Source organism: Haliotis cracherodii, unplaced genomic scaffold (assembly GCF_022045235.1).
Source record: "Haliotis cracherodii isolate W230 unplaced genomic scaffold, xgHalCrac1.p SCAF_11, whole genome shotgun sequence".
Lineage (NCBI taxonomy): Eukaryota > Metazoa > Mollusca > Gastropoda > Lepetellida > Haliotidae > Haliotis > Haliotis cracherodii.
Genome location: NW_027266266.1, coordinates 9,728,119 through 9,743,226, shown reverse-complemented (window position 1 = coordinate 9,743,226; position 15,108 = coordinate 9,728,119). Strand labels below are relative to the sequence as shown.

The 15,108-nt window shown below is 42.9% G+C and overlaps 1 protein-coding gene across 1 annotated transcript in view; it reads left to right on the top strand.

Moving 5' to 3' along the window:
• LOC139455359 (uncharacterized) overlaps nt 1-15,108 on the top strand; it is a 33,397-nt gene that overhangs the window by 3,214 nt on the left and 15,075 nt on the right. The window contains exons 3-4 of the mRNA XM_071236917.1: nt 1,995-2,058; nt 7,393-7,476. Of these exons, the coding sequence (XP_071093018.1) occupies nt 1,995-2,058; nt 7,393-7,476 (148 nt within the window). The remainder of the gene's footprint in view (nt 1-1,994; nt 2,059-7,392; nt 7,477-15,108) is intronic.

The window sequence follows — 15,108 nt, the reverse complement described above, 5'->3', positions numbered from 1 at the left end:
ATCACTGGTTTGAGGAGGATATCAGACCAGACTGCCAGGAACTATCTTCGCGAGGCTGGAATCCGACCCAGAAGACCAGTTATCGTCCCTGTTTTGCAACAGATCCATCGACAGCGGGACTTGCGTTGGGGCCATACCTTAAAGCCTTGGAATTTGAGAAACTGGAGACGAGTATGGTTTAGCGATGAATCACGATTTCTTCATCACCGGCGAGATGGAAGACAACGTGTGTATCGTCGTCGAAATAAGCGTTTTGCCCCACATTGTATACGTGAATTCGACAATTTCGGTGGCGGGAGGGTCATGGTGTGGGGGGCCATATCCTACACCAGGAGATCTGACTTGATTGTGGTTCAGGGAAATTTGACAGCAAATCGCTACATGAATCAAATTCTTCAACCTCACCTTCTTCCAATCATTGACCGCCAGAGGGAGCTGTTTCAATAGGACAACGCTCAACCGCACACAGCTCGTGTCACAGTAGACTACCTTCATAATGCCAGCATCAACGTTTTGCCCTGGCCGTCGAGATCTCCAGATCTCAACCCATTTGGACACCTCTGGGATGAACTCGATGGACGTGTACGTCAACGTCAGAACAGGCTGCAGACACTCCCACAACTGGCCAATGCGTTGCAAGCAGAATAACGCAGAATTCCGCAGGACAGAATTCGTACACGTATCCAGTCAGGGCCGGGGAGATGCAGAGCCGTGATTGCTGCCCGGGATACTGAGAGTTCAGCGCAACCATGTGGCCATATTTTACATGACAATGAACAGTTTTCAAAGCCTTTGTACAACGACAACATCTGACTATCGACCTCGAAAGTTTCATATTTGTATCTATGATATTAAATTAAATATATCGACTTTATTAGGTACAATAAATTTACTACAAATTCCAAAATCAGAATATTCATGACAGCACACGCGTCTATACAAATATCCTATTAGATTATGGAGTGTTTCACAGCTATATTAGTTTAAAGGTAGTTAATGTCGTTGTGTCAATGTTTCACTAATGCAGAGAAAACATCGGATTATCCTCAATTAGCATAACATTAAAGCTATGTAAAGTCCTAAAGCCAGTGTATGGCTGGAGCCAATAAAGCATGCCTGTTATCGCGTAGCACCAGTGCACATGGGAATCATCTCGAGCGAAGCTTTGAGAAATTACAATATTAGCAAACAGGTTACAATGCATTGGTTTTCTGTACGTGCGCTTAATTACAGTCTGGGCCCCGTTCCACAAAGCGAACTTAGTGCTCGTTGGGATACGATGACAGGCATTAACAGCCTGACCACCTGATCCCTTTAGTCGCCTCTTACCACAAGCATGGGTTGCTGAAGACCAATTCTCACCAGGATCTTCACGGTTATAATAAATACGAACAAGATGTTTAGCACGGTGTGTGTGAGTTTTGGTAAAGGTTACTTTGAATTGTATTTCGGTAGGCTCAGGGTCTGCTCGATTAATGTGGGAGCACAGCCAGTGACGCTGACCGGCATCTTCCCGAGGAAAGGGAGTTAACTGACTTCAAGAGTCCAGTTAACTCCCTTACCTCGGGAAGATGCTTTGTTTGTTTGTTTATTTGTTGTTTTACGCCGCACTCAGCAATATTCCAGCTATATGACGGCGGTCTGAAAAGTAATCGAATCAGGACCAGACAATCCAGTGATTGACGTCATGAGCATCGATCCACGCTTTTGGGATACGATGACATGTATCAACCAAATCAGCGAGCCTGACCACCGGATCCCGTTAGTCCCCTCTTACGACAAGCATACTCGCCTTTTATGGCAAGCGTGGGTTGCTGAAGTTGCTGGCCGGAAGATGCAATGGGGAAAACAACAAACATGGGTACCAAGACAGGATGACTCTAGGCTCGTAACCTACTTTCAGCGCATCCTGGCATGAGTAACGAGCTTCCACAGCGACATGCGACACCTTAGCTACCGGAGAATGTCATTGGCATGTGCTTGTATGTTAACAGGACTCGTCCGCTCAGGGTGATGATCAATCGCGAGAACTCCAAGAAGAGACCGACTCCTGTCTGGGTAAGTGAGTGAACCAGTAGGATTTTACGCTTCTTTTGGCCATCTTCCAGCAATATAAGGACAAGCGGATGTCAGAAATGTGCTTTACACAATGTAGGATCGAACCAGGGGCGGTATTCATAAAAGAACTTAAGTCTGAAAAAACCTAAGTTTTTCACCTTTTCTGACTTAAGTTTTAAGATATTCATGTTTAGACTTAAGAAAAATCTTAGTTTTTCTTATGAATACCGCCCCAGGGTCTTCAGTGTGGTTAACCAAGGCTTTAACCACAAGGGGTAAATGAAATGTTTGCTGAAAATAACCTACGAAATTTCTTTCAATGGCCAGATTTGGAACAACTCTTCAAAAGTACTTCATTTATGATAGCAATGTGTGGAATCAACTTCAATCAGTAGTGAAAAGAGAAAGTTCATTTGACGTATTTAACAGAAAATACGCCATTGACAAGACACCGTGTTGTGTTTTTATCTCATAGGAAAACGGAAAATCATTTGACTTTTTTATATACTAGCCACATAAAGAAACTGTGCACGGAGAAAATATATTCTGGATTGAAATACAACACAGCAAGAACAAAATGATGCAGACGCTGTAGCAGCTGAATGATCGAACCATAAGAAAATGTCAACGGGACCTGAACAACATCTGTGACGATGACGTCAGAAGGTCAAAATGGAGTAGGGGGTCAAACGACAAAGTCACAAGGTCAATAACGGGTATGACCACCCTGTGCGTGAATCACAGCAGTGCATCGGCGACGCATGGAGTCCACCAAATGGGCATGGAAGGACTGGGGAATGGCCTGCCATATCCTCCTCAAATCCTGTGCTAAGTCACGGACGTTGTCTGGAGGATGTGGAAGACGACGCAGACGGCGCTCCATTTCATCCCACACATGCTCTATTGGGGAGAGATCTGGAGAATTTGCAGGCCATGGCAGTAACATGACATTGTTATGGTGAAGGAAATCCATTGCGACCCTAGCCGTGTGAGGACGAGCGTTGTCCTGTTGAAATGTCAATCCCAGGTCATGATGTTGCAGGAAAGGAATGACCACAGGCCTCAGAATCTGATCTCTGTAGCCAACACCGGTGAGATTGCCCTGAACAACCACCAAAGGGGTTCGGTGTCGTGCTGTTTTCCCACCCCAAATCATCACAGAGCCACCTCCAAAACGATTCCTCTCCACAATACAGTTGCGTGCACAACGTTCTCCCAAACGCCGGTAGACACGGCATTGGAAATGTGTTGCCACCTGTCGTTGCCTCATTCCCGCTCGGATCATTCCAATGGCTTCATGACGCTGTGCAGCTCTCAATCTTGGCATGATTTGCTTGTGATATGCTTGTGTCTGCGCCTGAGAAGTTTTGAATTTTTGAATGACCACAGATCATGCTTTCCAAAGTGACAGCGAATTTTGAGATGCACATGCTGTGTACAGCTGCACAGGATGCACGTGCAGTAACACATTGCACGTCCATAGGACCCCATCAGTGACGTCATATCGCATGGCACGTGCATGAGCGTTTGAATGTGTCCAATAATTGCTGTGTTCAAACCTATATTTCATATATGGACGGTGTGCCCTTATATCTATATTTTCTCCGTGCACAGTTTCTTTATGTGGCTAGTATATATTCCCGGAGAGTCCATCACAGTCTTGACGGATAAATCATATATTCGTAAATTCCTCCCACGGAGCAGACCGTGAAGAAGAAACGATTGGTGCAATCGTCTAGGGGTCCAGTTCGCTCTGTAGAGTTACGTTCTTATGAAACCAAATAACTTGGTTATAATCGCCCTGGTAATGTTTCTAGATTTGTCACCACCATGCCCGTGTTCGTGGATTTCACTAAAGCGGTTAACGTCGAGCGCTGCATAAAATCGGGCTTGCCTCCCACATCAAGCAGACACGCCGTGACCCAGTGGGGATTCCGGGTTAGAAGAGGTCCTAACCTGGTTGTAACAGTCGGCAATGTGGATGGGTAGTGAGGTTCGATGACTTGATTGTCTGGTCCAGACGTGATGATTTACAGACCGCTGTCATATAGCTGAAATATGTCTGAGTGCGGCGTGAAATATCACACAAACCAATGGTACGCCGTGACATAACTTAATAAATATAATTTATAATGTCGTGAGCATGAAGGAATTCCTATATGACACTTCTTCCAACACCTAGCCTTTGTTTTGATGTACAAAATCGGCTGACAATAATAATATTCAGGCTCTACCTGACTCCCAATACGATAGGATACACTCTATGAAAGGCCCGTGCCCTTTAGGAACTGTCGGTCGATAGTCCTGACACTTCACATACATTTCACTTAAGGCCAAAGTAACACGACCCAACGCACACCGACAGGCTTCATCACACTCCTCAAATCTACAGCCTTTGTCTTGTCATCTGCCTTCCTTGCTTGATAAGGGTGACTGTTATTATATTACTGCCCTTGAACTTCCTTAATGCCAGTAAACAGAATACACATTTAAACTGTGTGTTGTTTTGAGGAAAACACAAATTATTTTTTTTTTAACGGAAGTGCTGTATTTAGCGCTAATAAGCGGATGCCAGTAGATCAAAGGATTAAAATCACCTTCTTCTAAAGAGTATATGGTTGAACGCTAAGATACGCTAATTTAATCTATAATTTATCATTTATTATTTATTATTATTAGTTTCTCAGTTATGGTAGCTTTGGCTTCGAGCCAAAGCATTCGTAAGGATAAGTACATCATTACACTTAGCCTAGCCTCAAGCAAAACATTTTCAGCGTTCAACACAGCGATCTTGCTGAAAATGTAACCAACTCTCGGGGATGCCAGATGAGAGTGTAAGTGAGTCACATGACAGAATGTCGGGGCTAGAATACGCCCACAACAACCTGCTTGTAGAGGTCGACTAAATGGATTAGGGGTCAGATGGGTGAACTCGTATCCCAACTGCGTGATGGATGATCATAAAGACAATCACTGGATGGTCTTGTCCAGACTATATTATTCACAGATCGCCGTCATATAACTAGAATAGCTGAGTGCGGCGTTAAACAAACTAGCGGGAGGTATGGGGTTACGAGTGAGTGAGTGAATGAATGAGTATGGTTTTACGACGCTCTTAGCAATATCACGGCGGGGGACACCAGAAATGGGCTTCACACATTGTGCCCATTTCGGGAATCGGAACCCGGGTCTTCGGCGTGACGAGCGAACGCTTTAACCACTAGGCTACCCGCCCGCCCCAATGGCGTTACGAGCTGTTTGGGCTTGTATAAAACGAGACAGAAGGAGTGTACACGAACGTTCAGGTCGTAATGCGAACACCTCGCTTGGACACGTCTACTCAAGTTTCTAATTTGTGATCTTAAGGAAAAAAGAACTGACATTGCCGGAGAATATTTAGGGCTAATTTAGGAGAATTTCGTCAAATTCAAAAATAAATTAGTTACGGGTGATGAAGAATGGGTCTACCACTATGACCCAAGGTCATTCCATGGAATGGAACCATTTTACTTCCCCGGCACCAAAGAAAGTCAACTCTTCAAGATCAGTGACGAAAGTTATGGCAACTGTATTCTGGGATGCACAGGGCGTGATCCTTGTTGATTACTTAGAAAGTCAAAAGACGATTAGCGGTGCCAACTATGCTGATGCTGATTTATGCGGGGGTACGTATTACAACTGGAAAAAATGCAGACTGCGTTCTCCAGCAACTTCAACTTGTGTACGTACCATCCAAGGTCTTCCAGAATATCCCGAACTTCATTGCTTATTTGATAACAGCCCCAAGCCTAATCCCTCTTAACGGGGCGGTCGGGTAGCCTAGTGGTTAAAACGTTCGCTCGTCACGACGAAGACCCGGGTTCGATTCCCGACAACATGGGTACAATGTGTGAATCCTATTTCTGGTGTCCCCCGCCGTGATATTGCTGGAATATTGCTAAAAGCGGCGTAAAACAATACTCACTCACTCCCTCACCAAATCTTAACATCAGCTTCACTACACGATCGACAGTTCAGCATTTATTGCCACCCACAGTAGCCACTCGTTAAGTGGCAAGTCATGGCATCAAGCCAAAAGTGACTCCTTATCGGGAGGTCTACTTATCCATCGCTAGTGATGCCGCCCCTGTTCACAAACAGAATGCCATAGAATTTACTGGTAGTTGCGGATCAATTTATCAAACGGCTAAACCCACTTTTAGTGACCATGGTTAAATAGCGTTGCCAGTGCCGGTCTACCACCAAATTGTTTCCACATCAATTCCCAATCTACTTAAACAATTACGTTGTTTATGTAAAGTGTAAATAATTATGGAGAGTTCCTACTTTAACAACGATGAATAAGGAAGGACTCAAGCGGAACCCAAAGAGCGTATCTATCTTTCCAATCTGTAGATTTACAGACAGGTATTGTCAATGGAGTCGATTGTATATATACCGGGTGGTCATCAGTTAGTTACAAGGTGGACATTTTGATTATCCGGAAACCATTGTTCCTAAACGGCTCCCCTGCGGTGAATGGCTATTTGATATGATTAAAATAATAGACGTATTGACTTGCATCGTGCTTACCATAAATATTTGAGATCATAGTCTTTCCTTCTACTGAATTGCAAGTTGGAGTAACACTTTGGCTGACAGGAATGCGTCACAACTGGGAATTGTTAATCCTGGAGAATCGTATTATGCTTTGTCAAAAACAGAACCATGTATTCTTTCGCCTGACTTATTTATACGTGTAAAAGTCCAGTTAACTCTCTTGCCTCGGGAAGATGGTACTTTTTGTACCCCTCTGACAAGTGTAAGTTGGCACGGCTCCCATGGCCGAAAGCTATGAAAAGACAATGCCACTTAAAACTGTTTGACCGCATGAAACCAGCATTCGGGAACCTTAACACCATGTTGAGTATGCATGTTACCGAGTGAGTATTGTTTTACGCCGCTTTCTGCAATATTCCAGTAATATCACTGCGGGGGACACCAGAAATGGGCTTTACACACTGTACCCATGTGGAGAATCGAACCGTTTAACCAATAGGCTACCCCACCGCCAGCATGTTTCTGAAGTACGGCTTTTTTTTGTCTTTCGTGTGGTCGTATAAGGAGAGACCATCGCATCACATCGGAATATCGTAATGTCGCAACATCGCGCATATAGCAATATCGCTTCGTAACACGGCATCGCAACATAACACTTCAGAAGATCGTAACATCATTGATCTATCACTACCGTGCTGTTTTAACCTTGATTAATGCTTAATGCAGTGGAAATCAATAGTCACTCTTTCGTTGTGAAGATGGGTATGCGTTAATATTTCCCCCCTTTTCTTTTAGAAAGCCCTCTGCAATCATCTGTGTACTCCGTATCCTACTCGGATGTGGATTCGACAGGCAGCTCCCACCTATGCTCTGACCACGGTAGGCAACTGTAGACGTTGGGTTTTGTGTGTTTGTTTGTTTGTTTGTTGTTTAGCACCGCACTCTGCAATATTCCAGCTATATGACGGCGGTCTGTAAATAATCGAGTCTGGACCATAAAGTCCAGTGATTGACATCATGAACATCGATCTACGTAATTGGAATACAATGACATGCATCAACTAAGTCAGTGAGCCTGACCCGATCCCGTAAGTCGCCTCTTACGACAAACTTCAATTCGTAGCTGTGTAGAGTTGCTTCTCTCAGTCGTGCCAGAATGCGGTGATCATGGGTTCGTCTCTGACCTGCATGATTTTGGGCTTTCGTCCCACTTTACGCTGTCACGTCGCGATAAAACAGACATATTTTTCAGACCATTAATACTCATTGAGATGGCTGTGTGCCTCGCATCGAACCTCTAGGCATGTGTGTGTGTGTGTGCGTGCGCGCGCGCTTTTGTGTGTGTGTGGTGTTGAAAGTGTTAATATATTACTTAGTACAACAAACTGAGAACCACCCTATAAAAGTTGCCTTCAAAAGAGCATCCCGGTGTTTTCCATGTTCAACAAGAAACATTAACTGGCAGTTTGGAGCCAATTATCTCTGCCTGCATCCATATGAATTACCACGTTAATGTTCGTTGTCATGACAACATGGGTCACGAGCTAAATATGTGGACAATGTTATTGAACCTTTACGCCTCACGTAATCTAACTCATTGCCTTTGCAGCTCTGGGTCGCCTACCTTGAACATGTTACATAACAAACGTGTCAAGAGACTCGAATCACTTAACACATTTATCATTTTTTTAGAATGCGATTTTGTATTCAATATTATGAGTTACACAACTGGCGAACGTGTGTGTGATACTGACTCGATTATAAACAGACCGTCCTCATGTGTGTAACGCCCATTTCTGGTGTCCCCTGCCGTTATATTGCTGGAATATTACGAAAAGCGGCGTAAAACAATAGTCACTCACTCATTCACTCATGTAGCTGGACTGTTGTTGAGTGTGGAGTTAAACAACAAGCACAGCAACAAACTCTATGACGGCAGCCTGAAAATACAAATTTTTAAAATAAATACATGCCCCAACCAAATCGCCAAGGCTGACTGCCCGATCAAGTTAGTTGTCTTTTACGACCAGCATAGTTTGATGGCAACCTATTCTCAGACCCGTGAAGATCCAGGGTAGAATAGGTCTTCAGCAACCCGTACTGCCGTAAAAAGCGACCATGTTTGTCGTAAGAGGCGACTAACGGGATCGATGCCCATGATGTCAGTCACTGGATTGTCTGATCCAGACTCCATCATTTATTGGCCGCCTCCATATAGCTTGAATATTGCTGAGTAACAAACAAACCTATGCTAACACTAATCCCTACGCGTTTTCCTGTGCTTGGATCATTGTTCCTGTTTTCAATCAGACTCTATTGTGTATAGGCCGCTGTGGCTGGAATATCGCTAACTGTAACTACACAACCCGTGTTTCCGTTCTGGCAGCATAACAACCATAAACTTCTGGAGGATCGTCAGATCATGCATTATACCCGACCCGCATTGTAGTTAAATCTCACATCAAACATTGGGTTACGTGGATCTATTCTATTCCCCAATCCCCAAGGGGATCATTACATTTAAACCTTCTACCCAACACGCTATCATTACAACCCATTACAACCCCAATCCAATTAACCAGGGCCGCCAGTTATCGGAATGCCTCTAATGTGCAAGTTAAGTTTTTCCGATTGACACGCAATCTCAGGACATATACTTGGTACAATGTTTAAGGGAACCCCTGATATTCGGAAGCATGTAAAGAAATGACTTTGTGGAATTCAATCTTCGAAGTAAGTTCAATATCTGGTCCATGCCCCGTGAGCATCGATGCAGGCACATAATCTGGGCATTTTGAATATCAAAGGCAGGATTGTCTCCTTTGGCTAGGAACATCCCAAATCGGTGACTGAAGTTTCCGTTTGTTTGTTTTGTGTGTTAATGTCAACCGAAAGTGACCACCGTTGAATCCAAAGCCGTTTTGTACACGTAATACGTCTCATAACACTTCGACTGTCCCTATGTACAATGGGTGGCCCAGTCGTCTAAGGTGTCGCAATTCTCTGTGCAGAGTTGCGTCCCTTGGACACGCCATCAACCTATGATTGTGGGTTCGTCTCCTCCGAGTATGTTTCTTGGTTTGTCAGCACCATACCCGTTCTTGTGGGTTTCACCAAAGTGGTAAACGTCTAAGACTTGCATCACTTCGGCCTTTCCTCCCACATCAAGCTGACACGCCATGAATAACTGAATACTGTTCAAAGCGGCGTTAAACCCAACTCACTTACTCAATCCAGTCTTTCGTCACACTCAGTTGCGTTAGCCAGGCAGTTGATTAACGGCACAAATTGTGTTGAATAGCGAGGAAGAAGTAGGAGTCTTATATCGACACTCTGGTAGAAGCCAGATCCTAATGCTCCTTTAAGAGACAAGTAAAAATCCATCTAGACTAATCAGTTAATACAGCGGCGTAATGGACCGTTATATACGTTGCTTACAGTGTTCCGTTGTCCCTTAGTCACCCAGGTAAAAGCTTCTATTGAAGGTAGAATTAACGATGATATCCGCTCATCCACGTGATTCAACACCCTGCTGTCCTAATGTGCATGTATTTAGTTTGGGGTGTGTTGCGTTCCCATCAGAATGATGAATGTTTGAAACAATTGAAGCAAAATCATAAAAAAATATTAAAAAAACGCTAACACCAGAGTACAATGGGTCTCGAGTATATGTCGATTGGGCGTAAAAGGCAAAATAGAGGCGGAAAATATATGAATGCATTATTGAAATCGTTGATGACACCAAGTGTTCGCGAAAAGGTTAATCATGTCCTGCTCTACCGGTAGCACCCGCCGCTCACACAATGTGCATAAAAATTGTTTGTTGCCTAACGCCGCAAAACAACTCTCCTGCCACACGACGGCAGCTTGTCAGGTGTGACCGTCTGAAATATTCTCTTTATTAATGTCAATCCATCTTCATTTGTTCACTCGCAAACAACTTGTCTTTGCAAAGGGTTTGTACAATTGCAATATATCCATACATTGCAAACAGTTTGCCAACGTGAGGAATTGATGTTAGAGTGAAGTCCTAATTGCCCACACAATTCGTGTAAGTGTTACTGTCATATGTTTGTACAGCAACCGGCGACATTCTTCAAAATAATCCATACTGACACCAGGCAGCTTTGTTCAAACTGATAACTTGAGCTGCCTGCGCATTGACTCGTACACACGAACCCAGCATGGTATTGATCAACAGATATAATAAACATCGGTTATGCAACAGTTAGAGAATAACCTTCTTGCTTCGTGAAATATCTGAGGTGAAGATGGGTTTCAGGTGAGACGTGCATGCACGTGTGTGTGAGCTTTCCAAATGAGATACCATGCCGCAGTTTTCAACATTAATACCCTACTCAGACACATTATACTGACTCCGAGCCGACCAGTCCCTTGATCCCGAGCACCAGGCAGGGTAACAAAAAGTTTCATCTTTTAACGCCTCTTTGTTGACACGGCCGGGGGTCGAACCCCTGACTTTCCGCTATCCGGGCTGACGCTCTCCCACTAGAACACGGAGGCGGTCTCTTCGAGGAATAACGGGTTATTTTTCCTGAGTGAAATATTTTGTCACGAGACTTTTGTCACGAGCAATTGGGTTATTCTGTATATTACCGAGAAAGACACCCGTTAGGATCCCGGTTAGAATTATTATAGATCTTCAGCAACCCATGTTTGTCGTAAAAGGCAACTACGCTTGTTGTAAGAGGCGACTAACAGGATCGGGTGGTCAGGCTCGTTGACTTGGTTGATGCATGTCATCGTATACCAATCACGCGGATCGATGTTCATGATGTCAATCACTGGATTGTCTGGTCCAGACTCAATTATCTACAGACCGCCGTCATATAGCTGAAATATTGCTGAGTGCGGCGTTAAACAACAAACAAACATAGAAAGACGAAGAATGAGACGACGAGTAGTGTATATAAGTGTCATTTATTGCTATACACAGTAATACGACGTTTTGCCATACAATACATGTAATGTCCGGCCACCAGGCCTATGCGGCACTAAATTCATTTAACTTCAACTGAATTAAAGAGAGAAGCTTTGTAGGGAAGTGTAGGTTTACATGAAGATGGCTACTCGTTCAGCCTGTGGTTGGAATGACATCACACAGTACCGCTTTTGACGCATTGAACAGTGTATTACGACATCTTAAATTAATTGAGACAATGATATATTTGCTAACTAGCACAGAAAACGATCAATTTGTGTGAGGTGAGGTGAAATTGGGTTTTACGTCGCGTCCAAGATTATTGCACTTGTATAGCGACGTGCATGCACATGTGTGTGTGTGTGTGTGTGTGTGTGTGGCTGCTTGTACTAGTCCGGACTGATGCCGATTTATAGTGGTAGCCTACTTGGATACCATGCCGCAGTTTAACATGGATACCCCGCTCAGACACAGTATACTGACTCCGAGCCGACCAGTTCTTGTTTTAGCCCCGAGCGCCAGACAGGGTAACAACAAGTACCATCTTTTAGCATATTGGACGTATGACGCGGCCGGGGATCGAACCCCACTCTCCGGGCGGACGCTCTACCACTAGACCACGGAGGCGGTCATTTTGTGTGAACTAGCTATATGCTTTGTGCATGAAGTAAACAATGGTGAATAATTTCACCCATATCCGTTCCCCAATGAGTATAATATTAGCTGCCTCAACCGTATCTCTGTGCTGCTTCCAATAAACGATTTTAATTTTGACTTTTCACCGCACAGAGCCCCATACTGTTTTCGTAATAGAAAGGCACAGCGATTTACGGTTAGCACAGCTAGATATAACATATTACCTTTCCACATAATTTGCTTCCTCATATGGAACTGCATTGACCCTGCTATCTATGTAGAGTTGCGTCCCTTGTGCGTTCCAGGATCGTATGACCAAGGGTTCGAATCCCAAAGTCGCCCTTATAACTGTTCTTGGTTTACCAGCTCCATCCACGTGCTCAGGGGTAATTTCCCTTCGCTGCAATACATCGATGACCTGGGCCCCGATCCACTAAGCGATCTTAACTCTGAGGTGATCGTAACTCCCATACTTTAAACATTGGCTTACGGCAGTCGTAGCGCTAACATCTCTTTTTGTAACGGGCCTCTGGTTTGATATCAATACTTGACGTCCACACAACCCTATATACACTATTGATAGTTTCTATTGAATTAGAGCTAATTGCACTATTGTTAAACGTCTGACATGCACTAAAACATTCGATATTATTGAATGTGGTCCGTTTACATGGCATGTTCCGGGGGTTTTTTCAGGGTGTGAGCGCAACGTATAATCAGGCAGCCTCTTCTGCGATCTGTCAAACCGAGGGAAATGGCAAAGAATGCCAGAAAATATATCTTGTGGAAGTTTGTTTAACGCCACATTCAGCAATATTTCGATATGGCGGGGCCTGTAAATAATCAAGTTGACCAGACAAACCAGTGATTGATATGATGAGCAAAGGTCAACGCCACCGGGGTGCGATGACAAGCAAAGAGCCAAGTCTGAGCTTTGTCAAGCGATCCTTATCGTAGTCTCTTACGACGTCTCTGGGGACCTCTTCTAACGCGATATACCCACGGTGTGCCTGTGGTGTACCATCGCATAATGTAATAGAATGGAAATAGCGTTGTGGTGTACTTTCGTTTCAATAGTTGAAATGCCTGTCAACGCTATTCATAACGCATTCTTATGAATAATTTCAACATGAGCCAACTGAAGTATAAGATTTAACCTCGAGGTTCTGTCGAAGAGTATTTGTCCACTTGACAAGTGATTGTCTGTTTTTTACAGATCACCGTCATATAGCAGGATCAGTGCTCTGCGGCGTCAGGCCACAAATAATTTATAGACAGGTTAGTCAGTAATTTAGGTATCAAGGCCCATGGTACAATGCAGATTGGATATTAACATTTGTCACGTGATGTACATGATTGGTGAGTGACTTTATTGGGCTTAACGCCGCTTTTAACAGTATCCCAGTCATATCGTGCGTGTCAGCTTAATTTGGTAGGAAAGCCCGAAGTGATGCAGGTCTCAGACGTTTACCACTTCGGTGAAACCCACGAGCACGGGTATGGTGTGATTAAATCAAGTTACACATTCCTCATTATAAAGTCATGTTTTCAGAATACAGAAACAGCATGGATCATATCAGGATTTTCAGAGTTTAACAGATTTATCATTAACTGACGGTCTTTAAACATACATTGCAACATGGGGAGAAATACATACCTTAAATGGGAATACGTTTCATATATAAGTAAGACATGGTATTCATCCTCTCCTCCGGATGAACAGTTTGTACAAATAGGGTTCACAATATCACCGTCTTTGGACCTGCGACATAACTTACATTAAAATTGTGCAATGAAATTCTAAGTTTACAATAAGCTCTGATTAAACTTTTATCATTTATACTAGTTAAATATTTTTCAGTTTGTAACATTGATTTTACTTTGCTGTAATTGCTCAGATAAAGTGATTCAGAAATACTTTGGTGCCACTGTTGACAAAATATATCCTTTAGTCTTTGCTTAAATGAATAATTTTGCCTTAAAAAATGCTGTGAAAAAAAGACACACAACTATTTGTCCTGAATAAATTATAAAGAGGCATAATGGCTTTCGACGCCTGAACAGCTAATTGATTACATGTCATAGAATAGACCATGACAATCTAGAGGAGAACATAAAACCTAAATATTTATAGTAAGTGACTATACACTCAAGGCAGAAGAACCAAGAAACCACTTTTCATGTTTTGCACCAATACCACCTGTTCTGAAACCTACAGCATTGGTTTTATTCAGATTTACTTCAAAACTCCATTTTGAACAGTAACCGTGTAACACATTTAACTGTTTTTGCAAGCCATTTACAGAACAGGAAAAAATGACAACATCATCAGCAAAGAGAAGGAGCATAATTTCCATTATTTCTTTTGTTACAAATATCCCATGTTGGCAACTACTTTGCAGCTCTATAGCAAGTTCATTTATGAAAAATATAAATAACAAAAGCCTTAAAACACAACCTTGTCGTACACCGGAGGATGTTGTAAAGCAGTCTGTACGTTCATTATTGATCTTTATACATGCGCTGACTGATGCATACATGTTTTTTAAAAGTACAGGAAATTTTACCATGACATCCTGTAGTAATAAGTAAATAAATAATCTTTTACCTATTAGCAGAGTCAAAAGCTTTTTTAAAATCAATAAATACACAATAAAAGCGACCTCTGGTTTTGCACAAATATTTAGAACAAACAAATTTTCAACAGTAGAGTAGTTTGGTCGGAACCCTGCTTGACACTCGGACAGTTAATCATTTACCTCTATCCATATTCTCAAACGTTTTTCTATGATTGACGTTTAGATTTTTCCCATAACATTTAGAAGTGAAATGCCTCTTTAATTACTTGGTTCACAAACTGACCCAAATTTATATTATGAAATAATCATACTTATATTCCAAGATTCTGGAAGCACACCCATGTCTAAAATTTG